The sequence below is a fragment of the Struthio camelus genome, chromosome W (assembly GCF_040807025.1).
Source record: "Struthio camelus isolate bStrCam1 chromosome W, bStrCam1.hap1, whole genome shotgun sequence".
Taxonomy (NCBI): Eukaryota; Metazoa; Chordata; class Aves; order Struthioniformes; family Struthionidae; genus Struthio; species Struthio camelus.
The window spans coordinates 42,364,811-42,389,839 of NC_090981.1; the positions used below are offsets into that span (position 1 = coordinate 42,364,811).

At 39.7% G+C, this 25,029-nt stretch overlaps 2 protein-coding genes across 12 annotated transcripts in view; one reads left to right on the top strand and one right to left on the bottom strand.

The window, feature by feature from the left end:
• Positions 1-17,374, bottom strand: part of CERT1 (ceramide transporter 1) — a 79,755-nt gene extending 62,381 nt beyond the window's left edge. For both annotated transcript variants that reach the window (XM_068925526.1, XM_068925525.1), the window contains exons 1-2: positions 17,240-17,374; positions 13,416-13,550 (exon numbers count right to left, since the gene is read on the bottom strand). In XM_068925526.1, the coding sequence (XP_068781627.1) occupies positions 13,416-13,550; positions 17,240-17,335 (231 nt within the window). In that variant the 5' untranslated portion in view covers positions 17,336-17,374. The remainder of the gene's footprint in view (positions 1-13,415; positions 13,551-17,239) is intronic.
• A 393-nt stretch (positions 17,375-17,767) lies between these two features.
• LOC104152942 (DNA polymerase kappa) overlaps positions 17,768-25,029 on the top strand; it is a 35,831-nt gene continuing 28,569 nt past the window's right edge. For 2 of the 10 annotated variants that reach the window (XM_068925514.1, XM_068925524.1), the window contains exons 1-2: positions 17,945-18,223; positions 22,277-22,364. The gene's annotated coding sequence lies outside the window, so the exon portion shown is untranslated. The other 8 variants (XM_068925523.1, XM_068925521.1, XM_068925516.1 and 5 more) reach the window with 8 other exon arrangements.

Genomic DNA, 25,029 nt, shown 5'->3' on the forward strand with positions numbered 1-25,029 from the left:
TTTAGCTGCTTTTTCCTACCCGCTCCTCAAGCGGTCTCAGGCAGCATACAGACATACCTAAATTGAGAGGGCACTGGGGAAACAAAAACCCGGCAGATCAACATGATACTGTGAACGAGAGCATCTGAAAACCCTTGCAGAGTTTTCAAAGCTTAAGGTGTTAGATTGTTAGAAGTCTTGCGGCAGAGGCAACCTGTGCGTGCCAAAGGCTCCTTCTAGAGCTGGTATTTCAAAGAAAAATACCTAAATCATAATTCCATGCTGCTTGAAACTGGCCCACAGTCCTCTAACATCCCCAAGCATCCTTTCTGCCTCCTGCCTGTCTTCTGAGGCACCTGTAGAGAAATTTGCCAAAATAAAGGCAATTGCGGGTATTCAACCCTCCCAGATCTTACTGTATAAAACCAATTGATATTAGCTCCTAAACAAGCAAGAGCAGTTCACATGAAGAAACATTTACTTGGCTACAGTTACTGAGGAAGTCTGTAGCTAGCTCAGGTCTCATGAGTCATAGCTGACTGCATTGCCACAGAGTCCTTCCTGCTATACAGCTCTCAAGTTTGAGGTATTCATGAAACAAGCTTCAGAGTGTCTCCTTGAAAATACTGGTTTAAGTGAATCACATAGGGAGGTAAGTGCTTTCACACAGTTTGTAAGTTTCCAGAACGCTCCATGAAAGAAAACAGCTGAATGAAGAAACTTCTGCTTGTCAAGTCAGTCTCTCCCACTACTCTATATGGTGTTTCTTCCTTTCCAGTAGGAGGATTACCTCTTTTCTCTAGAGAGGAAAGCCAGGGCAGTTTATAGTAGATCCAAGTCAATTCTGCACATCATAATTATCAGCTATGTCTGTGCTGCTATCCCCATTGCAGAACTAAAACTAATCTACAGTAAACTTGCTTAAATTTTTACTTGTTCCCTACTGAAAAAACACTGAGCAGGGCACTAGGACACTAGACATTAATGATCTAGGCCTACGGAGGGGGGGGAAAAAAAAAAAAAACAACAGTCGCCCTACTTCAGTTCTCTCTCAAACAGGAACGAAACTAACATAAACGTGATAGGGACTGTATGTTACCTATTCTAGCTCCAGTGGTTCAGAGTTATTAACAGAAAAATATCATATACTGCTACAAAGATAACTGCAGCTTGCAACACACTAGCATCACACACTGCAACAACAGATACAAACCTAGCACGAACAGTCAAATATTGTATGCATGTAATTCAGCAATACAAAACAATTTATCCCTGAAGCTTTGACAGTTTTAAAATTTTGTAATGCCAATTTTTTCATACAAGATCCAGAAAGAAAAATATTTAGCATAGCCGCAGCACTTGGATTTGCTCATAGCAAAATGCGCAAGTCTGTTCAACTGCTGAATATACTTCTTGGTCTTTTACTGTATTCTGGAATTTCTAAGTTCAGGGCAAATTTGGAAAGGCATTGTCCTTGAAGCCAGATTACAGAAAGCTTCATAACACTAGTTTTGGTATCCATCCTGCTAGAAAAATGCATTTACTTTTCTGCGGATTGAGTTATTACAACCAGAAGATCTCATGAAAGATTTATATTCACACAAAAATAATTTTATAATTAAAATAATGCTTAAGTACTACTTACTTTATTCCTTCCAATAGGACTATTACAAAATTGTGAGCAACCACTGCCTTAGAAAGTGTGTTTTTGTAAAGCAATGCATTTTGTTTTAATTAGGTTTCACAAAATTCTCTTAAGGGAGAAAGCTTGAATATTCTGCCTCCGATAATCAGTCATCTTTTAATCATTTGCAAAGTGGTAGAACTATTTTTTACTTTTCCTTCTCTTAATATTTATAGCTCAAAGCAAGTTAATAAAAACATTCCTTACTTTTCCCCTATAGATTTAAGGGGAGTGTCAATCTGAAAAAATTTAGAAAGACTTTAATTGAAAGTTAAGAACATGAATTAAAATTTCTCTAATCAAACTGCATGTTTTTCTTAAAGTCATCTAAACTTCTGTGCCTTAAACCAGAAAACTCAATAGGTTCTGGACCCATTCACTGAAACACAGGAACCCCTTCCATCCACCCTAAGCTTCCAAAAGGGACTCCAGAAGATCATCCCAGGACAATGTTTAGGACAAGAAAGGATAGAGGGGTAACATGCATCAGAATCAGAATACACTAAACTGCATCTATGCATCTATCACCTGAAGTTACTTTTGCAAGAGACAAGCTCAAGACCAGGACTGCGCATTCACATATCTTTACGGGAAGCTCCTCACAAGAGGCAGCGGGCAATCCAGACAGAGGCACAAAGATGTGCATTTGATATTTAGGGAGTGGCAGACAAACGCACAAGATGAACAGAGAAGGCCTAACACGTTGCATGATGAGCTATAGAATTATGATGCTGGGGAAACTTAAAAAGGAGTTTATTTGATGCAACAGAAAAAGGGGAAGCTCGTGGAAGCAATGTAAAGTGACAGGTAACAAGATCAAGGAATAAAAAAGTTCTCTTCCCTCTGCCATTTTTAGTGGCTGTAAGCAGAACAGGGAGCAGCACGTATCAAAACCAGAAATACTGCATTAATTGATTAGTGAGACCAAAAAATCGAGATCAGCATTGTGAATTTGGAAGCAAATAAAAAGGGAATATATATATGAAGCCAGGAAAGAATAAAGTTATATGAACACTTTTGATAGGCACTTGTATGTAGTCTCTAACACAAATCTAGAGATAGAAAGATTACTCTAAGATTTTTAAACTAAGTCTTCCAATAGCATACATGAAAACCGTACTTCAGTTCTCATGTAAAAACAGTGTTTCACATTTGCAAGGGTTGCAATAATTCACCTAGCAAAAAAAGCCATTGAGAAACCTTTGCCCAGTTTCAAACAACGCACATCTTAAAATATTTTTTCTGAAGCATTTCATCCATGACAGAGGCAAAACTTTAGAGGAATTATGTCCCCTCCCTCCCAAATTTAAAATGGCTGAAAACATGCTGACTTATTAAAAAAAAAAAAACACTGAATAGGAGATACTGAGATGAAGTACCTCAAGTGATGCTTTAAAAGTTATATTTGATATGGTAAATTGTACTTAAAATCACTGAACAGAAAAATTTTCAGTCACTTGTTTGGAAATGTCTCTGCCTTACCAATGAGTACTATGCTTAGTAAGAATTTTACCAGACGGTAAAGGTAGGTCTGAAAACACAATCTCGCCCTATCAATTACTAAGTAGTATTCGGTCAAGTTAGTGTATTTCTTTCTGGAGCGATGCTCATTTTTCAGAATACAGCCTGAACAATGCTCTTCTAAGTGGTCTGCTCTTTGTTGCATTATGTCTTGACTTTATTTCCTCTTAATGAGTATCATCACCGTATTTTCCCCTTAGAGACGACCTGCTTTCCCTAATGCTCAAGCACATGCAGCAAGAAAATCTCACCTCTGCTTGGGAAAAATCCTTACCCCCTTCCTATTCATTCAAACAAGTACACTTAAATCAAAATCTATGTCTATGATGATTCTCAAGACTTATTATAAAAATGTGTTAGGATCCTTTTGCCTTTAACTATATGAGGTATTTTTGAAGAGACTTAACTCTAGAAGTACAGATATTAAAGTTACCAAAAAAAGCCATTAATTTAATTTTACTTTTTTTTTAAAAAAAAAAAGTTAGCTATCCTAGATTTGATTCTCAGTGAAAGGTAACTTAGAGTGCTGTATTTCAACACAAATTTGCCTCAAAATGCAACCAAAAGCCAAGAAATATGGCAAATTCTAACTCACTTTATTTGCAACATTTTTTTCCCCTGGTCAAAGTCACACACCTGTGAGCTTGAGAAAACCAAAATTCAGAACACAATACAGAATTCTGTTTTCACTTTTCAGATTCCAAAATCCAGGGAAACCTGGATAGAAAAATTTGACTACGATGTTATGTAAGAATAACAACAAGCAAAGAAAAGACAAGAACCTACTCTTTAGTTATGTTGCTGGCTGTACATTTCCATATAGCAAAATTATTTTATAATATAGCAAAATTATTTTATAAATTGCAAATAAGCAAATAAATAAGATACAATATCTTTTTAATGTAGTAGCAAACTACTGGGCAATGTGCTCTAGATGACCCTGCTTGAGCAGGGGGGTTGGACTAGACGATCTCCAGAGGTCCCTTCCAACCCTAGCCATTCTGTGATTCTGTGATACTAGCTGTCCCATATTTTGCCATCTAAAAAGAATCCTCAGTTCTTTGGTAGGCATAAAGCGTTCCCATAAAAGCATACTTACACACGTAGAAGACCTCATCACATTTTTTACACTCTTTGTTACTATCCAAACGTTTCACCTGAGATCTTAGGTTAGGATATTTGTTTTTCCAAAATGTAATGACCACTGGCTGCATTTTTTACCCTTTTTCCTCAAATTAGAATTTAGTTATTTTGTTTTTCCCAACTGTAGCTAAAGCAGATGCCTGCTGTACCCATGAAAACGGGAGCACGCTAGGGGAGTTTAATAATAGCTTGTTAGCATGCTATGCAAACTTTAATATTAGCTTGGTTTGAATACATTGTGAAGAAGCCTTTGCATCTGAGAACCACCTTCTTAAGTCTGGAACAAGCTTATGTTGTGTCTATTACCTCAGCAATACAACCACGTTTAAAGCTGAAGCTTATGCTTTGTAAGAAAGAACGCAGTGAATCTGGTGTTCTGCATGCTAATCAGAGGGGTTCAGGTGCACAAAGAACTAGGTAAAACAGTTTTTAGTGATTTTTGGGTGGAATCAACTGTCCTACAGTCTTACAGTATTCAACTATTTAGTATTTTACTCAATTATTGTCCTGTTAATAATGCACACTGTGGAATTATGTATATCATGCTGTATTGTTTTTATGTTAACATACCATACATGTTATTCCCAATTGCCTAATGAAAAACTAATGCCTTGTGACAGAAAAATCTGATGTACAACAAACACCTGAAATATCAGTTAAGCTTTGATCAAAGAAATGGAACAGCACTGTGTTATTAGAAGTACGGGCCAAAATGTTATATAGCTGTAGAACAGTGTTTGCACATAGCCACTGCCTGATGTGATCTATCGGTTACAGTGGATACCCTATGCAAAAAGCTCAATGGATTAGTGACGGGGTATTAACAGATTTATATAGGCACCCTGAGAAATGCAATGGGCCTGCCTGTTTGAAGAAGCCTACACTTTAGTAAAGTGGAAACTACTTGTGTGCAAAGGCTACTAGCAGTTAATGATTCCAGGCTCTATGATACAGGAAATGGAAGTATGTGTGTTGTTTCCTTGGAGGGAAGTTACACCAGAGAACTGAGTACCCTGTTACTGATTTTTTTTTTTTTCTTTCCATAAGATAGTCAGCTATTGAAACAGGAATCACATATGTAGAGCTGCATCCCTTAATCACTATTTCTGCATTACTGGCTTTCTGTAACAACTCTTCATACATAGTGCTGCGTGCCATGGAGGATCCAAGAGCTGTACATACAACCAGGAACACTGGAAGCTCTGTACAGATCTCTCAAGAACACAATGAGGCAAGACTGAACAGGATATCTACCCTAAGAGGAAAAGCATGCTTTGTAGCAGTAGTCTTGGTTCCTTGCACCAGCAAGGAGAGCACAGTATCCTGGATTCAGGCTCACGTCAATGGGAATGGTAAGTTCCTATCCCAAAATGAGGGGAGCTGCAGCTAAAGCAGAGGCCTGCTGTACCACAAAACAGAAGCACACTAAGCAGACTTTAAGATTAGCTTGTTTTGATCCAAATATATGGGTCCCCATATACAGTACAACTGTATAAGCATTCCTGTAAAGATGGCACTGCCATTACTAGTAACAGGCCACAGGCCTTGTGCTAACTACGCAAGTCCCCAGGCCTGATCTGTTAGGCTTGTTATCAACTTGTTATGAAAACTTGCTCTGTGAACCAGAGCTTAGTACCAGGTGTCCCGTGTTACAATGTACAGTTTAAGTATGAGATAACAGCAAAGGCCTTGAAAATATGGGCACGGGCCAAAAGTAGGAATGTAAACAACTCACTGCTGGTCACCTACTGGATAGTGAAAAAGTGCAACCTCAGGAGCTGGGAGGACCGCCTTTGCTGCAAGTAGCAGCAGCTACAGAAGGGAGGGGGAGAGGTGGGCGCACCACAGCCAAGCAACAGGGTAAGGCACCTGCTGCAGCCTGGGAAAGTAACACCCACCAACACCATGCACTGCATGGCCCAGGGGCAGAAGCCAAGGGCTAGAAATCATCTAGAAATTTAACCACTGCATAAAAGATGGTTTTAAAAGATCCCAAGCTCAGGGAGTGGAAGAAAATGCACCCTTCAATTCTGCTCCCGCCTTGTTAAATAGCTCTCCAGTTTGGTCACCGTGACCTCAGCAACTAGGACCATCAAGGACAGATGAAGCTGACTACACAGCATCATCTCCATGGTGCTGCATATTCACAGCTAATTTAGGATCCAAGTATTAAGGACTGACTGCTTTGAATACATAATGATTGAAAATCTGTAAGAACTAATATGTAGCAATAATGATTAATAACATGTAAGAACTCATTATTAGCACAAAGCATCTTACTAATGAATGTCGACCTAAAAGCTTTGTTTTGAAGCTTAATATTGATCTGATCTGTCAGTCTTCTAAACACTCCCCCCACAGCCACCTCCAATTTCTTGGTGGGTGGGTGTATACACACACATACATGCACATTTAGTTGAAATGCAACCTTATTCTCCTGCAACTTAGTCTTTTAGAGTATGTGAGACCCAAGTCGCAGACAACTGGTACTTAAGCACCTAGGGACATGGGTAACAAATTCTGTCTGACTGTTCCTCTTCTAACCAGGGAATGAAGACATACCAAACAAACCCAGAAGTTGCTGAAGCCTTCCAGAATATTTGATCTGAACTACACTGTCTAGAATACACGAGTAACATGGTAAAAGCAGTACAAAAGTTTATGTCTAGAGGAGGAGGCAAAAAGATGAACTCCGAAAAGCAGAAGCAACACTGAAGGGTCACCTGGGGAGAGCTATCCTGAAGAACTGTCTTGAGTGTATGAACAGAATCAAAAGGCGGATGAGACAGCAGCTTCGAAGCAACGAGACAGAAGGCCTTGTGTAGCAGCATGTAAATAGATAAAATAGTTTTCAGACCATTTTATTCAGAGTTCCAGAACAGGAATGCACAGGCAAAAAGTGAGGCCTGGCATTCTACAAATTCTCAGAGGAGATGTTAAAAACATGTCATTAATAGCTATCCCAAGACAGAATAAATAATCAGCTAGGGGCTACCGAGCAGGACTGCTGAGTGAGACTAAGACGACTGGAGATAGGTGTCATATGAACAAGCTGTACCCACTAATACTACATCGACTATAAAGCAACCTACGAAAGTGTATTGAAATTTAGATTCAGCAAGATTACAGAGTGGAAAACAAAAAAATTGCCCACGAATAAAACTAACTTCAACACCAAATGCAAACATTGGAATTTTACCTGAGGTGTGTGGTATAACACCTGGGAGAAGTGTTCTACAGCACGAAAATATTCAAATATAACCCATGGGCAGGAAATACACTTCTGAAGTGGATATTAAGTCATGAACACTGTTAAATCTTAATTAAATCTCTTAATAAAGAAAAAAGTCAAGTGTGGGAACAATATTCTAATTGTTAATAGAAAGAGTTGAGAGAAGTACTGTTGGATTACATCCCTAATTTGAAGTCTGTAGTAACATATGATTGTACTCAAGTACTGAAGCAGAAATCTTCAGCAATACTAAGCCACCCTAAAATATTTAGTTATTTAATACATGCTACTCGGTCACCCCCACCCCACACATCTTAACTGCTGTGGAATTATTCTGGATAATATAAACATGGTTATTTAAAGTATACATCAAAGCCTAAAAGTACTAATTGCATGTGTCCTAAATAAATCCCTATCTAGTTAGGGCCTGAATTCTCTGGCTTAGTTTATTCAGATCGTCTTTTCAGTAACAATTTAGACGGAGGAAGCACTTTATCAAATTACAGAAAGTGAATTGGTCATTTATATGTGCATCACTTCACACTGAAACAGATTGGTTTTTCAACTTCAGACAGGCAGAAACAAATTACTATCTTTCAATGCAATTAGTGATTATTATAAATTCACTGCTTTAGTATTTCTGCCCAGGGCACTGATTCATAGTTTAGGTTTTTTTCACAAAAGCTTTTGCCAACTGAAAACAATCAGTTAGTATTCAATTTAACTAACAGTGGACAGAATCAAACCTATCAGTACATAAACACTTCAACTGTAATTCTTCTCATATACATAGTTCTGCTAAAAAGACCAAAGGTTGGAACAGTAGCGAGAAAAAGCTAACCCAAAGTTTACCTGTATCAGTCCTCTATGTTGGCCCACTTCAGAAATGCTATTTCCCATTTTATACAATTTAAAAGAAGAAACACACCAACTTAATGTCACAGTAAGTTTTTGAAAGTATTTTGAAAGACATAATTCATCACGCACTTCAAGTAACACTATTAAGAAAATGTTTAGCAATGGCATATCCTTCAATTAATAAAAAATATAAACCTTTAATTTAGAATTTAAGTATTTGTAAAGCCTAAAGTTTCTGTGAAAAAAGTTCTCATGGGAAACTTCTGTATCTGAATCGACAAATGTATGGAGCACCCTCTGCTAACTAATTGATCTATTTTTAGAAATGTCAGCCCATACTTCCCAGAAGTGTCCAATTATTAGTGGTGACCAGCATTATACTGTAAATAAACCAGAAACACATCTAGTCAGAGGAAAGATGTTAACAATGTTAAATTAAATGTTAGAATGTTAAACTCACAGTATCTTTAAAAAATAACGTGGTGAGAGCTTTTATTATTAGCAGTGGATTACTGGAAAAAACTGACTCTACTTTCTTCAGACTATCTGCAAAGAAATGAGAAGCCTGAAAAATGAAAACTGTCATTTTTGCTCTTTCAGGTAGGAAATTCTTGTGCTTCTGGTAAACTCGCATTAAAGTACATTTATTCTACCTCTTAATTTATAAGATGAATATGCATTAAGTGTTTTACAGTAACAATTTATTTTACTTAGAAAAAGCTAAGACAATTACCCAGGCTGTACCCCTCAGGCAGAGGTCGGTTTTCTAGTTTCTTGTTTGTCCTGAGCTCCAGACACCCACCGGCAAGATACTTGAAAAATACACCCTTTCAAACGCCCATTTTGAAGGGGAATGACTTGCAGCTTGTATATTAACATAAAGCATCATTACTACCTTCGTTAAGCAACAGTTCTTTCTAATCAATGTTTCTGGAAACAAACTAGTTCACTAAAAATGCCTCCGTTATGCAAACGGCATTCATTACTCAATCCTGAGACATCTGCCATAGAATTGTCTAATTGTCTCTTTAAACACAATAATAATGAAACATTCTGGAAAAAAAAGACCAGTAACCAAGAACATGTTTCCATTTAGATTTTGACATGAGCATGTATAGATTCAGTATAAGCAAAACCAAAGAAAATCATTGCATCAGCTATCAAATTTTGTTTCACCTACCAAATTAAAAATTAAAATTTTCTATGCCTGTTATACAGAAATTAAAATGAAAGTAAATCACCGGATTAAAACAGCATGGCAGTATTTTAGATATGAATCCTACCTGAAGAAAAGCTCAAATGTAAGTTGGAATACAAACTTTTTGAACTCTTGCATATAGTCATCTCTGATGACAGCAAATACAAAGTGCACACCACACATGGTTGAATTTAAAGATTTTTAAAATTCTCAAGCATGACATTTCTCTAAGTGCTTTTCAAAGTCTTCCATATGAATCCATGCAGAAGAGCTGTTCTCACCAGTCAAGCCTAGAACTCATGAGATAAATATTGTTAAAAGTTTGTAAACAGGTTTTGAAAGATCCATTAATACAAATTCCCACTAAGTTACTGCTGGCCTTGCTTATAAGCGTGGAGGTAGGTGGGTATAGAGGACGCAGGAAAGGGCTTACAGTAGTTGACCTCCCAGCGTCTCTTCAAGCCTGAATTATTCTATGCGTACAATCTTTCTTCTTGATAGATCATGTCACTCCATGAGTTAAAGCAGTGATGACACTATTACATTAGAGTCAGTAATCACAGCAAAGATAGTACAAGATGAAAGGCCAGTTTCCACTGGAAACCAGAGAAAGGCAGACTTCCAAACTCTATAAAGCATCTCTGTGTGTGGCCTTTTAGTGAGGGATCCTAGACCTTCCTGTTCCAAAGCTGGAAGCATGGATCCACTGTTGCTGGACTGTCATCAACACTCATTTCTAACCATGTATATACAAGCTCCTATCAAAAGCCTGACTTTCTACAAACCTTGATGGTAATGAAGGATATCTTAGACAAAGCCAGCCAGTATTTTTCAATCAACTACAGCAGTAATTTATGATGCCCAAGCTAGAGTAATAGAACAAAGCTTAAACCTGTGCCATTTACTAAGTACTCATAACACTCATGATCTCTTCACATTCCTCGCCCATGTAGCAAAACTCTTAACTCAGAGCTCATGCCTCAAATAAATTTATTAAATTTTGTTCTAGGTGTTTTCCTTGTCTGGCTAAGAGTAACTGAGTCAGCATCATGTACTGACTTTCATTGTTCGCCTTCACAACTTAATTCATATGTGGTCAAGTCTTTACATTTCATTACTTGAAGCTATTTTAATAAGCTAATTTAACAAGTCTTTCCTTTAACAAAAAGGAGGGAGAGGAGTGTCTTCTTATAAAACATCTTGCAGAATTACCTATCAATCTCCACACGGTGTAGTAGGGATGATAAAACAAGATCAGAAGGGACTGGGGCACTCTTAGTACAACGTCCATGTCTCTCACTTAATACTACGACATATTATCCTGATCTAAGACTACTCAGTGACAACGGCTTTCTAAAATTATGCCTAAATGTCAATAAAGAGGGGGCATTCTATACTAGTACCATTAAGTACTTATAGCATCATTATGTCCTTAGTTAAAACTAAACACATACGTATACCTAATATTACTGCCTAAAGGAAAACTTCTTGAGAACCCAGTCCCCTAAAGAAACATTACAGCGACAACACCATCTCATATCATGTATGTCTGTCTTTGTGCTAAAGGAAAACTCCTTTTAATAGGCCAGACTAGGAGACAGTTACTTAACCACACCTGACTAGATCAGCAAGATCAAGGAAAACCAAGTTAAAAGTGCAATATAAGCCTTAGAAAAATGTTCATGATGGAGTTTCCAACTACATCAGATCAGTGCTACTGAACATTCAGTAAGAAACCCGATTTCCCTCTCTTCCAAAGGGATCACAGACATGTACAGTAAAGAGTAAGTTGTTAAACATCAACATTTATTTCATCAGCTTTCCACATTTTCCTATATGTTTAAATACATCATCCAGCTACTGAGACATTACAAGGACATGAAAGTAAAGATTAACTATCTGCCTCAGGAAGAGTGCAAGATGGATGAATATTTACAATATTTGATTGGAATTCATTTTATTCTATTGAAAAAGTACTAGGTTAAGAACAAAAAAACTATTCATCAATTGGCTACCAAACAGCTACCAAACCAGAAGTACTCCTTCTAAAGCTCTGGCCTAAAAGAATGACTTCTGAAAAATAAGTGATAAACAAAAATTATTGGTAGTTTCAAATGCAAGTTTCCAAATCCTAGAGAAATCCTAGAGAAACACCAAATGATCCAATCGTATACCTGAATCTCTAGTACTTATGCAGCAATCACTTTGTTAACTGCAGCTGGGGTAATAAACAAGAGTATACCAGGTTTCAGAGATGCCATTTAAAACTATGCTCAGACAATGCAACTGTCAAATACAGCTCTAACACATGATCCCAAATGAAAAGGGAACTAGAGTATCAACTTAACTTAGAGGATGGTGCATACTTTCTCAATATATTTAAGAAGCTCAAGAATTGGAGGCAGGGAGGGGGGAAGCAACAATTCAAGTTCAAGTTACCAGATGCAACAAGTGCCAGACAGGAGAGAAGAGAAAGCAATCTGTGAGAAGTTTCAGTGTTACACGCTTCCTAGCTAGAAGATAAGCAGCGTTGCAACTTCCCTTCATGAAGGGCAATACACAAAAACATCCTAGCAGTGATATCAGCACTGCTGTTATCTTTCTCTCCGCCCTCAAAATTGGGATTCAAGCTGCTGAGAGTATGCTCAACAACATACTTTAAGACCTCCCTTGGCTTACCTCCTTGTCTCCATCTTCCTGTCTCTCACTAGCTGGAATATTAAGCCACTTACTAGCGAATGAGAGATCCTTTTGTAACTCTTGACCATAGGCTGCTACTAGAGATTGTCAGAAGTAAATTTAAACGGGCACTTCTAGAGCCGATTGCTGCCCATCGCATAGTCCCAAATAAGTCAAATCTGAAGTTTTAAAAGTTTAAAGTTCTTCATAAAACTGTTCAAACAAAATGATCTGTTTCAATTCGCAGATGAGTGCAACAGCTGACAAACATCTAAATGTAAAAATCTGCTTTACCTTTGCAATCCATTTTCCAAAATGCTATAATTAATCCAATCACATTTTTCAAAATCTAAGTGCTCTTTAATAACACTATTGCAAGCTGAATATTAGTAACAAAAGAAATCTTCTCATGTCATCCTCAGTTCCGTTAGAATAAACACATTTGGTGGATTAACAAATAGTAAGATTAAATATTATTGCTTTTGTACACTTACACACGACAGAGAGTCTAGCTAATATTTCCTAAAAATTAGCTATTTAGACTTAAGACCAACTTTTTAGCTCAAACTAACATTAACATGGATTTCATTCATATGTAGTTTCTTTATTCTTACCAGCACAATATTGGATCTTCTAGCATTAGGCAAGAAGACCAATGCACATGATACTTTTCTGCTCTGAGGAAGAAGCATGTGGTAGAACACTTTCTTTGGAAACATTCTATAGAGCTGTGTTACAGAAAATGCAGTCAAACACACACAGTCCACACTAGAAAGAGAGGGTAGTAAGGACTGTGATAGATGCTACCTCCTTTAGAAATTCATTGCACGGCCTTAAGCTGACCCCAGGGAATCTCTCTCCTCCACAAGCACACTGTACCTCTCCCTGTAGAAACCTTTAGTGTAGCAGAGATTAAAGATTATTTACCACAGCCGCAAATTAAGACAGCTGTTTTCTTATTAGGAACTCCTTGCCCTGCTCCACAGTGCTACGCTTATATCACTAGTTCAGTATTAAATTACATAATAAAATTAATTCACCATAACAATATTCACTTTCAAAAGAAATTCACTACAAATATAACACCCTGGAAAAAATGACAATTCTGAAATAGCACTTACTGTAATCACAGCCTTGCTCAGACAGATAGAGCCTCTGCAGCCATACTCTGTTTCATCTTCAGACTTGTAATAACTGAGTGTGTTGCTTTTCAGAACTACCCATCGATCCTGCCACCCATGAATGTAGTTGGTCCACTGCAAAAAAGGAAAGAAAGAGAGGTCAGCTAATAGAAAAATAACAACAAAAAGTTTTCTTGATGTTTCTCAAGCTTTCAAGCACCAGAAATCAAAAAGCAATGTCTGAAAGTTCTTTCCAACTGAGAACTTCATTGCTGTTCTGCCCACAGCTCTTAAAATCACTTTTGCAAACCACTTATTAAAATCAGGGTATAAAAAACAGTGCTATTTCAAATGAGCAATAAAAAAAACAGATCTTTCCACTGCAAGTGTAGTGTCAAGGCCAGTAGAAAGAGAGGTGTTAAACAGATCAATGACAAAACATGTGTGCACGGAAGAAACCAAATATTAATAAGTTAAGTTTTAACCATCTGATTTAAGACTCTGGAGTCACACAACAAGCCAAAGGAGAACACTAAATAATTTTTTTTTAAATTAAAATATAATTTGTATAATAAAGATCTTAAGAGTATCTAGTTCTCTTCGTATACATACACACTTGCCACAATCAAGTTCAGTATACAACTATTAAAGAACTGACTACTCTAGATATTGAGTCATTTCTATATTGCTCATAGACCGAGAATATGGATACTGGAAACACAAATGTTGGTTTAGGTTTTAATTCCATAGCCACCTTCTCATTAAGAAGATACTTGCTTATCAGCAGATGCTCCCCTCATCCTTGTTACTGAAATTTTTCTAGAGACCCCACACATGGAATGAAATTGATATTCCAGTAACAAACCCGAGATTTGTCATACAAAGACCCAGTTAGAAGTGAATTATAAAGTTCTAACTATTAACATCTTAAGTTTGCAGCATCTTGCCAGTCACGTTTGAACTGCACTTTGTAGAATCATGACACTGATACAACACATCTGTCCCATGCAACTCTGGCCACAGATTGGCATTTGGTCTTCAGCTACTTACAGTGCAAGAATTATAAACTAGATAACAATAGGAAAAAAGAAAATAAAAAGGTTCAAAACAATTTTATTGTTTAAGCATTTCCTTGATCATGACAACAGTTATTTGACAAGATATGCACAAAAACAGTTGTAAAATGTCTCTTTAACATGTAATCCAAACTATTATTCACCATTTCGCAATATATAAATAAAAAAGAAGAAGAAAGTGGGCTAACAGGCTGGCTTCTACATTACAGCACATGCATTAGTTTATGCATGTCCTATAGCTAGCTGAGTGCTAGCTCTATTGAGAGCAAGAGATACTCTATATGATAAGAAGGAAAAGTAAGCAGTATTAGCTGAGAAATATTTAACAATATCCAAACACTGATAACACCTAGATTCGCTCCCCTCAGATGTAAAGCATTTGACAATCTCTTAATATATCAAATTGCTAAGTTCAGTATTTATTAAAGAGAGCCTCACCTGTGCTGGTACATGCGTTACATGTACTGGTAGCACAAACTGTCATGGAGGTACACTATTTCCACCTTCCTCTTTACCCTTCCGTCATATTCCCTACTGCTCCCAGATTGGAAATGCAAAGTCCAATGTTATCTTGGACAAAAGAGCAAAGGAAAATAAATCACCTTTCCTCCTTTGACACAGTTAAGTGAGGCAAACATAGCAGTCAGAATCTTGCATTTGCTGTTGCAATCAAAATTCGCTGTTGCAATCAAAAAATGTCATGAGTTACAAGACTCCTTGAAGCATATTGGGTAGAAAAAAAGGTTGTGGTACACTAAAGACCACTAGGTCAAGCATCTCGATTCCTGTATATCAATAACAGATGGTTCCACATCAAAGTTCTCAGTTTGCATCCACCTTAAAACAGTAAGCAGTAAATAAAATGAAGAAAGCCTAGAATTCCAAAACGTCTTAAAAGACCAGTAAGACATGCTTTTAATAAGCTTCTCTAACCAAATTATTCAATTTTATTCAAAGCTTCTCTCTTTACCAAAGGGCAGAACAGCTGAAACACTACTATGCATTCAAGGAATTGCAGCCTACTAATTTAGAATTATACTATTATGCAAATTTTTTTTAAAAACTTTGCATGTAAGTTTGGTACACTACCATTTCATTTTCCTTGTCTCAAGTATTACTGAGGTATTGACTAGCAAAATGGAAAATTAGAACATTCAGTGCAACAGGTTTCATCAAACTTCTTCCTTCAGATCATAACCCCTGCATTCTCACATGAAAGGCAGACTCCGCTTCAGTCAGCAAGACCATCTAGAAAAAAGTTTGCATATACATAGCTTCATAGTAAGCTACAGATCAGAAGAAGCCATAGCTTCACCTGCTACTCTATAAGAAATAGCACCCAGATTTATCAAGTATTTAATTTGCTAACACAAAAATGAATCATATCCCACAAATATCAGAAATTCCAATGATGAGAATCATCTAGTCAAAAGGAAAACTTTGCAGAAGAAAGAAAAACTAGCAATAAAACTACGCTACTGAACCTAAACCTCACATTTCGACTGCTGTACCATCTCATGTCCCTCTCTCATGCTCTCCCTCCCCCATCCAATATTAGAAGAGAAGATCTCACAGATGAGAGCCGAGCCCTTTTCTCCTCAGCATTCCTCCCATCTCTGGGCTCAGAAACATTTTCAAATTGGAAAGAGTTCAGAGTCCCTCACAAAAAGCGGCTAAGTACTGGCTCCAGCACAATTGTTTTCTTAGTATCCAGGGCCTGCTCATGATCTCAGTATCCCATGACCTGTGCATTCTACGCTGGCTTGTGCCTGTCCTTATGATGTAGCACAGGAAAGAAATTCAAAACATAGAGCTTTAACTCTAAAGATTTTTCAGTATTATTCTGAAGTTACCTTCTGTAAAAATTATATATATACACACGTATTTTTTGCTTCCAAAGTTAATTTTGCAATGTCTAACCTTTAAAGTAGGGCTAAAGATAAAATTTCCTCATCTCACCTAAGACATACTTGCAAGTCATCTTATTTTCAGTGACAAAAGAGAAAAAAAAGAAACAAAACCGCAAAACGTACGTTCAGTAGCACGCACTTTTTGAAGAGGGAAACACGCAGACACGAGTGCCATTTCCCCTCCTCCCAGCCCTCTCGCTGCGGGGGGTATTTTACGGCACGGCGTAGATACTCGGCCTAAAGGTTGTGCCGCTCCCGCGCAGGCTGCGGCCGCCGCCCCGCTCCGCGCCTCGCCTCGCCGCCCGGGCAGCGCCGCTCGCCGAGCCGGCGGCCGGGAGCGGGTGAACGGAGGGATGAGCCCCCGTGCCGGAGCCCCCAGGGCGCGGGGCCGCTGCCGCGAAGCCCGCGGCTCGGCCCCGAGGAAGGGCTCCCTCGCGCCTCCGTGGCGGGGGGCTGCCGGGCCCGGCACTGAGGCGGGCGAGGAGGCGAGCGAGCCCCTCCGGCTCGGCGGCGGCCGCGACAGCCGGTGCCTCCGCCTCAGGGAGGGAGGGGGGCGCGGGCGCTCCGCCGCCGGAGTGAGTCACCGGCGGGCTCCCCCTGTCAGGCGGCAGCTGCCCCGGCCCGGCCAGCCCGTCCCTGCCGAGGCCCCTTCACCGGCACCGGGGAAGGGCGGGCAGGACCTGCGGCCCGATGCGCAGGGCCGCTGGGCGGGCAGGGGCAGAGGACGGCGCTGACAGCCCTCCGCCGGCAAAACGGGGGAGGGGGCCGGAGCCCGAGGGGAGCGGGGGCCCCTCGGCCGGCCAGGCGCCGCGCAGGGAGCGGGGGGAAGGCGCCTTACCTTGCTGAGGACCCCGCAGAGCTCAGCAGGCAGCCCGAGCTCGGTCTCGGGATCCTCCTCGGAGCCGGAGGAGTTCCAGCTCTGGTTGTCCGACATGGAGACCCGAGCCGCAGCCACCGCCGAGCAGGGAAACGCCGCGCGGCCCCCGCCCACAGCAGCCTCAGCCTCCTCCTGCCCAGGGGACGGCGGCGACGGCCGCGGGGGCGGGGGGGAGGAGGGGGCGGAGGAGGGGGGTGTCTACCTGAGCGACACCGCTGCGCGGTGGCACCAGCCCCAGCCTGAGCCCGCCCCTGCCAACGAGCCACCGGCGGCGAGGCCTCGGGCTTCCCCCTCACTGCAGCACCGCGGCCCCAGCCCTCAGCGAAAGCCACAACATAGAGGTGGCGGGGGGAGGAGGAGGGGCGGGCGGGCGAGCGCGCGTCCGTCTGCCGCTCGCTCCACTCAGCGCGCCGCTCCTGCTGCCGCCGCCATCTTACGCGGGGGGGTGGGGAAAGGGGGGGGGGCGACTGTTCCACTATGTACCAGCTCCGCCCCTCGCCCTTCCTCCTAGCCCGTTGGCGGGCCGCGCGCCGCCTGCTGGGAGTTGTAGTCTACCCGAGGGAGCCGTAGGTACCGGCAGCCGTTGCATCTTGGCAAGGGTAGGTTTTTAGCGCTCACTGAGCACCGCATGCTGGGAGATGTAGTCCGCTGCGTCTCTAGCGTCTCTAGCGTCTCTGACTGCGGCCGCCATCTTGTTGCCGCCTTCTCTGTAACGCAAACGGCTTTTTTTTCTTTTCCCTCCGTGGTCTCCCTCGGTCTCCCACTGAGAGCAGCGGGGCTGCTGGGGCCGATTTTTTTTCTTCTTCCGGGGGGGAAGAGTGAGGGCGCTCTCTCTCTCTTGAGGTGAAGCGTTCCGCCGGCCTCACTCGCTCTCTAGTGTGGGCCCTGGGCGCCAGGGAGAGAAACAACTTCTTCTTCCCTGCCCCGAAGCGGTGGGATTTGGGGGTGAGTGGCCCAGCCGTTCCCTTAACAAAAATGGTGGCTGAGGAGGCGCGCGGAGGCTGCAGGAAGGGGTGGGAGGTGCTGCCGGCAGCGGTGGGGGCAGCGGCGGGCGTGAGCCCGTCCCGCCGCAGGTAAGAGGGCTCTGCCGCCCGCCGGGCCCCGGCTGCGCGGGGCCGCCAGGAGCAGGGGCTGCCGAGGGCGCCTCTGCCGCGCCTTCTTTTGTTTGTTTGTTTTCCTTCTTCCCCTCCTTTTTTTCTTTTTTTTTTTAACCGCTCGGCGCTTGGGGCGAGGTCGCTCACCCTGCGGGAGGGCGGTCACTGCGGGGTTAGGCTGCTAGAGCGCCTCTGCGCCGCCGGCGTTGCTTTTGCTTTACCGGTTCTGTCTGAGGGTGTGCTGTGAGCAGGGTAAAAGGTGGCGGTCAGAAGCCTACGTCAGAGGAGTTAGCAGTGTCCTGTATTTTTATCGGTGTAATGTTTTAGCAGTTCAGGGAATAAAACGAAAACAATTTTTTTTTCCGGTATCCCTCACCGATATTTATAAGCAGAGAAATATTTGCGGAAAGCAACAACAACAAAGACGGTCGAAAGTTATAATTTTGCAGTTGAGCTATAGATGTAGTAGTTTGCAAATGGCTTTCAATTTGTGCTGGCTCATCGCCTTTCTCATGATCTCTTGAAAAGGTTGTGTTAAAAAATAGTTTTGGGTGAGGAAGCTTTAGTATTGGGACATGTTGTCCTGGTTATACCTTAAGAGCAATACCGTAATATTTTCTGCGGCTTCCTCCTTGTGACAAATCATTGTGTAGTTTTTCTAGACTATGCTGCTTGAAAGTTTCCGTTACGGGATTATTATTTTGTTGAAAGAGCTGTTAGTATTATTACGTATATGCATTCCCCACATATGTGACTGCTAGATGTTAGGTAATGTTAGTATCAGCTCAAAGTCTTCACTATAAAGATGTTTGCAATGAATGTAAATCTGCAGCACTGAGATGGATGGTAAAGCAACATCATTGTCATAAACAGCTGGAAGTAATAGAGTCATAGAAGTGTTAATACTCATTTAATCGTTGGAATGCACAGAAACATTTTTATGCAAGTTGATTGTGGATGCTGCTTTTGATGATTCTGATATATCAAAAAGTTGTTGAGAAACTGCTGTTTGATTCACCAGCTGTTTGGGCAGAAACAAAGATATTTTTCTTAATGTCTGTTGCAATGTATTGCATCTATTAAGTAAGATGGGTAGTTGAGTTTTGTATATATTTATATATATAAGAATTTATCGTTCTCTCCAACGAGAGATCGTTCTCTTCACTTTGAAGGGCAGTCATGTTTTCTCTATCAGACTCTGAATGAACTTCTTTAACTGAGAGCAGGAAGTGAGGAGACGTGTCTGAACAAAGCTTGTTGGCTATGGCGCTGCTGTGTACTCACATCACCATGTGCTCTCATGCTTTCAGTTGAGGACTGTCCCCTTCATTCCAGCAGTAGCTCTATTTTTTTTTTCCTCTCTGTAAAGTATAGATTGACTCAAACAGGCATCAGAAATCAAAAATTCAAAGGGTAGACATTCTTTCAGGTTGCTTACAGAGTCATCCTTTTTCAAGAGAATATATGTATTCTAATGATTAAGTCTAGTAAACATTTTTGAACCATAACTTTGAGTTTGATGGCTAGATGTTTGCCTTTCCATCTTTTTATATAACGCTTCATCTGTTCTAACAATTATATATTTACATCTGCCACATCCTCCTATGATCAATTTTTCGCCATGGTGTTACCCTCTTATGTTCCTTTTGACAGACTTGCTAGGATTGTGAATACCTGAAATGTATTAACTCTTCTTTATAATACTGTGACCCTCCTTTCTGTGTGTAACTAGTCTTTTGTTAAGGTTATATCTTTGTTAGCGAGTGGTGTGGTGCGGTAGGAGCAGATCTGTAGAAGAAAAGACTTAGAAGCTGAGGACCTGAAGTTCGTCCTATATCTGTTTTAAGAGGTTTTACTTTGGGTTAGCTGTGGTTTGGTCCCACGGATAGAATCTCTGATAGCAACTGGAATGATCAGTTGTCCTCCAGAAGCTCATCTTTCAGTTTAGGTTAGTTTGAAAGGAATTGAGTTTGCATACTTCAAGACCAATCAGTGATGCAAACTAAAACCATGGTAAATGAAAGTAATCAGGAGATACACTTCAAAAGCATGCTACTTATCCAAACAGAAATGGTGTTGTAGACCACTCACTCCTCTCTACCTCCTTCTGTGTCTTTTCTACTAGACCTTTATTTTGTTACTGTGTTCCTTCTTTCTTTGGGAGCCCCAGAACGTAATTTTTACTCCTGCTAGTGTCTTAGATACAGGTTATGAGGTGTTTATAAATTATCATAACTGGAAATGGTCATCACCTTTCTTTTAATAGTGGGACAGATACTATTATAAAATTACTTCTTGTGGTTTTACTTTTGACGATGTCAGTCATAAATGTCAATGACTAACTTCCTAAATATCTGATCTTTTTTATATCCTGTTTTTCTACCTCTTATTTCCACTACTACTGTACCTGCTCCTTCTGTTGCTCTTGATTGCCTTTCTCCTGTGAATCCTTGTATTAACACAAGTGATATATAGCGTTGAAGGTAAGTTGTAGAGTGTTCATTGTGTGTTATTAAAACACATTGATCCTTAGTGCATATATCATTTTCTAGTATGTATGTGCTTCTGCAGTTACATTTGTTCTTATGTTTAAAACTATTTTCCTTAAGATGACTCTTGAAGGAGTTTTGTTTATACAGCACCGTATTAACTAATAGGCTCTGAGATATAAGCTATTCGAAAAATATTTTCTTTCTGAAGTAAAACGTATAACATTTATTTTCACTAATTTACAAAATACTAAAGTAGGAAATCTTGGTTAGAAACTAAAATAAATCTTTTTCAGTTTAAAAGGTCTTGTGAAAGGCTGAATAGTAATTGAGACAAGGAAAGATACTCACCAAATTCTCTGCCCTTGGCATAAACACTGAAGTTTTAAAGTCAGATAAGGTTGTTCTTTTTGTTTGTTTGTGGTTTTGTTTTTTGGTCTTTAAAAAAAAAAGCTACAGAGGAGCTGAAAAAAGGACTTATAACAGAATTGTACTGTATCTTCTATGTAGAAAATTAATCAGGGATGGATAGTCCAGTTATTTTACTTAGCTCTTCTTAGATAAGAGTAACTTGAATAGTTTGATGAAGAGTACAAAACAGTTATGTTGACATATTTTCTTCATTTTTGTCATTGTCAGAAGTAGTCTTTATCTGTTTACTTTGCAATGTGAATCACTTATTTGTAAAAGGCTTAAACTATCTGTATTTTGTTACATCTGGAAGCCAAAGGTTTCAGAGAAGACATGATTCCAGGAGCGGTCTTTCTGAAGGCTGACTCTAGATACTTGGATGGGGTCTGAGTTTTTATAACATGCTAAGTCAGTTGTTATTTGAAAAATAGTTCAATTCTGCTGTGTTAGCTTGGGCCCTCAGAATTTTCACTTCTGTGAATTGCCCAAAACTGACAGGAGTCTGCTTCTTGGGGCTGTTCAGGAACCAAGGCTCTAGTAAATATCAAGCCCCCTGTGGCTGAAAAGAATTGAGCAGGTAGTTCAGAAGGACAGTCCGATACGCCTGCTTGCACGTGTCTTTGTCGGTGGTCCATCCTGCTGAGAAGCAGAGACTTTATAGCGGCTGACACTTAAGTCATTATCAAAGGAACGTATTTTTTACAAGGAAATAAGAGTTAAGGAGTTTGTTAAATTTGATCCTGTCAACCTTAATACTCTTTGCCAGGTGAGTACTCGGAAGAGGCAGGTGCACTTCTTGAAGGATCCTGTGTAACATAATGTTACTTTGTTGGGATAAAATACGTAGGCGAATAATGGATAATTCAAGTATTATGAAATCGGATGTAATAACTGTAGTGTCACCTTTTAATTATCAGAGATGTTCAAAATATTTTAGTAGTGTTGAATTTTCCTAATTTGCGAAATGAAAACCCTTAGGAAATGTATGTTTGATCTTGCCTTAGGAATTAAAGAGAGAAAATAGTGCATTTGTGGGAGAAAACCATGGCTCAGATGGCCCAGCTCTGTTGATGGATTAACTCCTATACCAAGGTAGGTAGCTGAGATTTAATTCTTTAATGATGGTGCTGCAAACAGCTACATGCACAGCCTTGATGAAGATAATTCTGTGCAGTGGGTGGAATAAGACAACCAGTTGCATGGCCACCAGCTTAATCTTAATTAGCAATTGGAGCAAAAACAAAATGGCCTGTTGGTTCTGCAGTTGCTCTTCAATTCTCTATTCTTCAAGCGTTCTTCAGTATTTGGCGAAAAGTAATGAGGTAGATGCAGATAGTACTTCAGACGTATTTATGGAGGATTTTCTTTGGTACAAGTGATTGTCACTTCCAAGAGTATCCCCGTTCACTTGTGCTGTAGTTTAACCGTTTTCCACACCTCTTGTCAAAACAATTGTCAGAGTTCAAAAAAAAAAAAAAAAGTCTTGATCACTTGTCTTTTGACTCAGTATGTACATGACTTCCTGCACAGTTTCTTTGAACTGTATTTTATATTTTATATAGACTGAAATTCTGGCCAATGGATGAATACAAGTTTTCCTATCTGAGATCTAGAATAGTGACTGTTCATGATTAAGGGTTATCTGTGTCATTAGTTTATGTTTCCTTTAGTATAGGAAGCTGCTTACAACAATAAGCTTTAATTTCATCTCAGTACAAAAGTAAGTAACTACAAAAGGTGGTTATAAGTGACATTTTTTTGTAACGTTTGCACTAGGGAGATGCACTTACCCAGCTTGCTTACTTTCATTCATGTTGCTTGTCTTGGCTTATGAGTTTTTCAGTTGACCTAAGTGTGTGTTATGGTGAGGTGGGGGCACAGTGATCTTTTACAACAAATGTACTTCTTGAAGTAACTAAAATCATTTTGACTCTTAAACTGCTGAATTAACTGTCTTACCAAAATGGGTTAAAACTAGGTATTTCACTCATGGTTGACTTTTGAGGCTCTCTGAACTTAGGGAGTGCTCAAGGGAGTTTGATTTTCCTCACAACCATCCTCTATATGGATGTGCTTATTTTAAATAAACCCAAGATGTCTTTCTGAGTTTAAGTACAACATGGAAGATGTTTTTCCACCCCATGATTGCACTGAGTTGCCCTAACTTTCAGTAATATTTGATAATGGGTCGTTTGTGGTTTTTTTCATTGGAAAAAAAAGTCAGCAGTCTCAGCTGTACATCCATATCTCAAAGGAAGTTTTTCGATCTTTTTTTTTTCTTCTTCCCATTGATGCTTTTAGTGTAGTACTAGCTCAAGAGTCCCATATAACAGTGATCTGCACTACACTAAGCCTGATTTTAGCCAAAAGCTTGATAAGTGATTCTTCATAGTCAAAACTGGATGAAGTAAGTCTTTCATCTGACTTGATTAACTGTCTGCTGTGCTTTCAGTGCAGTTACACAAGTCTTATTAACATCTTGGCCTTGTCACTGAAATTCATTGTAACAACAATTCTTTTTTCTGGTGTGACCTACTTAATGATAGGATTACTGAAGCTATCCCTTCAGCTGTTTTCAATGTTTGCATGCGAGGTAGCTCTTACAGTTTTGCTTTGTTTGTATTAAAATAAACACACTGGAAGAGCTAAGATAAAAGAGTGTTCCAAATAGATTTTATTTTGAAGAAAATAGGAAGTTTATTTCAGGCTTATACTGTAATAAAATGAGGTGCCAGATTTTGATTAAATGATGTGTGGCTTTTATAAGTTTTACAGAAATTGAAGGAACCATGTAATTGGGATCCTTACTTTAGCTGTCCTAAAAATAATAATAATTATAATTTAAAAAAATATAGAAAGAGGACTTGAAGTAATTGTGTTGCTATTACCAATATCAGTATTTTTTACACACTCTGAAGACTGACTTTGGGCAATCTAGATACAAAAGATGGTTCCTTACTTGTCTGTAATATGCTACTTGGTTCTTACATTCTGCTTTTGAGGAGAAGGGGAGGTCAGCAGTGATACATCTTAGTAACTTCTTTGCATCTCATTCTATTTTTTTTGTTGGCATAAGTGTCTGATGGCAAAGATGACAGAATTTGTTTTCCTTTATGAGGACTGGTACACAATTTACATGCATCAAATCATCATTCAGTGTGTAAGTAAATTCTCTTCCAAGGTTTTCCATACTGGTGTCATTTTCCAATTCTCATATTTCTTTTTAGTAAGCTGTTACACTGTCAGTGAAAGGCAAACTGTTAACACTTTTAAAGTTTCTTATTACTTTGCTAATAACACTGTGTCCACCAAGCTGAATATTCTTAGAAATATTTTTGGCCTTCCTTTTTCTCACGTATTAGTATTTTTACATTTAAGGATGAAGGCATTTAAGTTTTCACACAACACACTTGTTTCTGATGCTGGAATTGCTGGATTTTTAGTGAAGACAGGCTGGAGGAGTGGCACAGTGTCAAAAACAAGCCATTTCCTTCAGGCTAGTTGAGTCAACCATCCCAAAAGATATTGATTTTGAATAAAGGTGGGGGCGCTTGCAATTAAATTGTGGTTCATTTTTTTTCTGTTTCAGTCTTATGACGTTTTCACCAAGACACTATGCAAGTGCCTCAGACGTTTTCATATGATATATAACCCTGATTAATTCAGTTCAGTTTCTGTGCTTGCTCCTAGAAGAGATTGACTGGAGTTCTGTTGGGGGTCTTCTACCCTTGCATAGATGTCAGGTTACTAAAAAGGC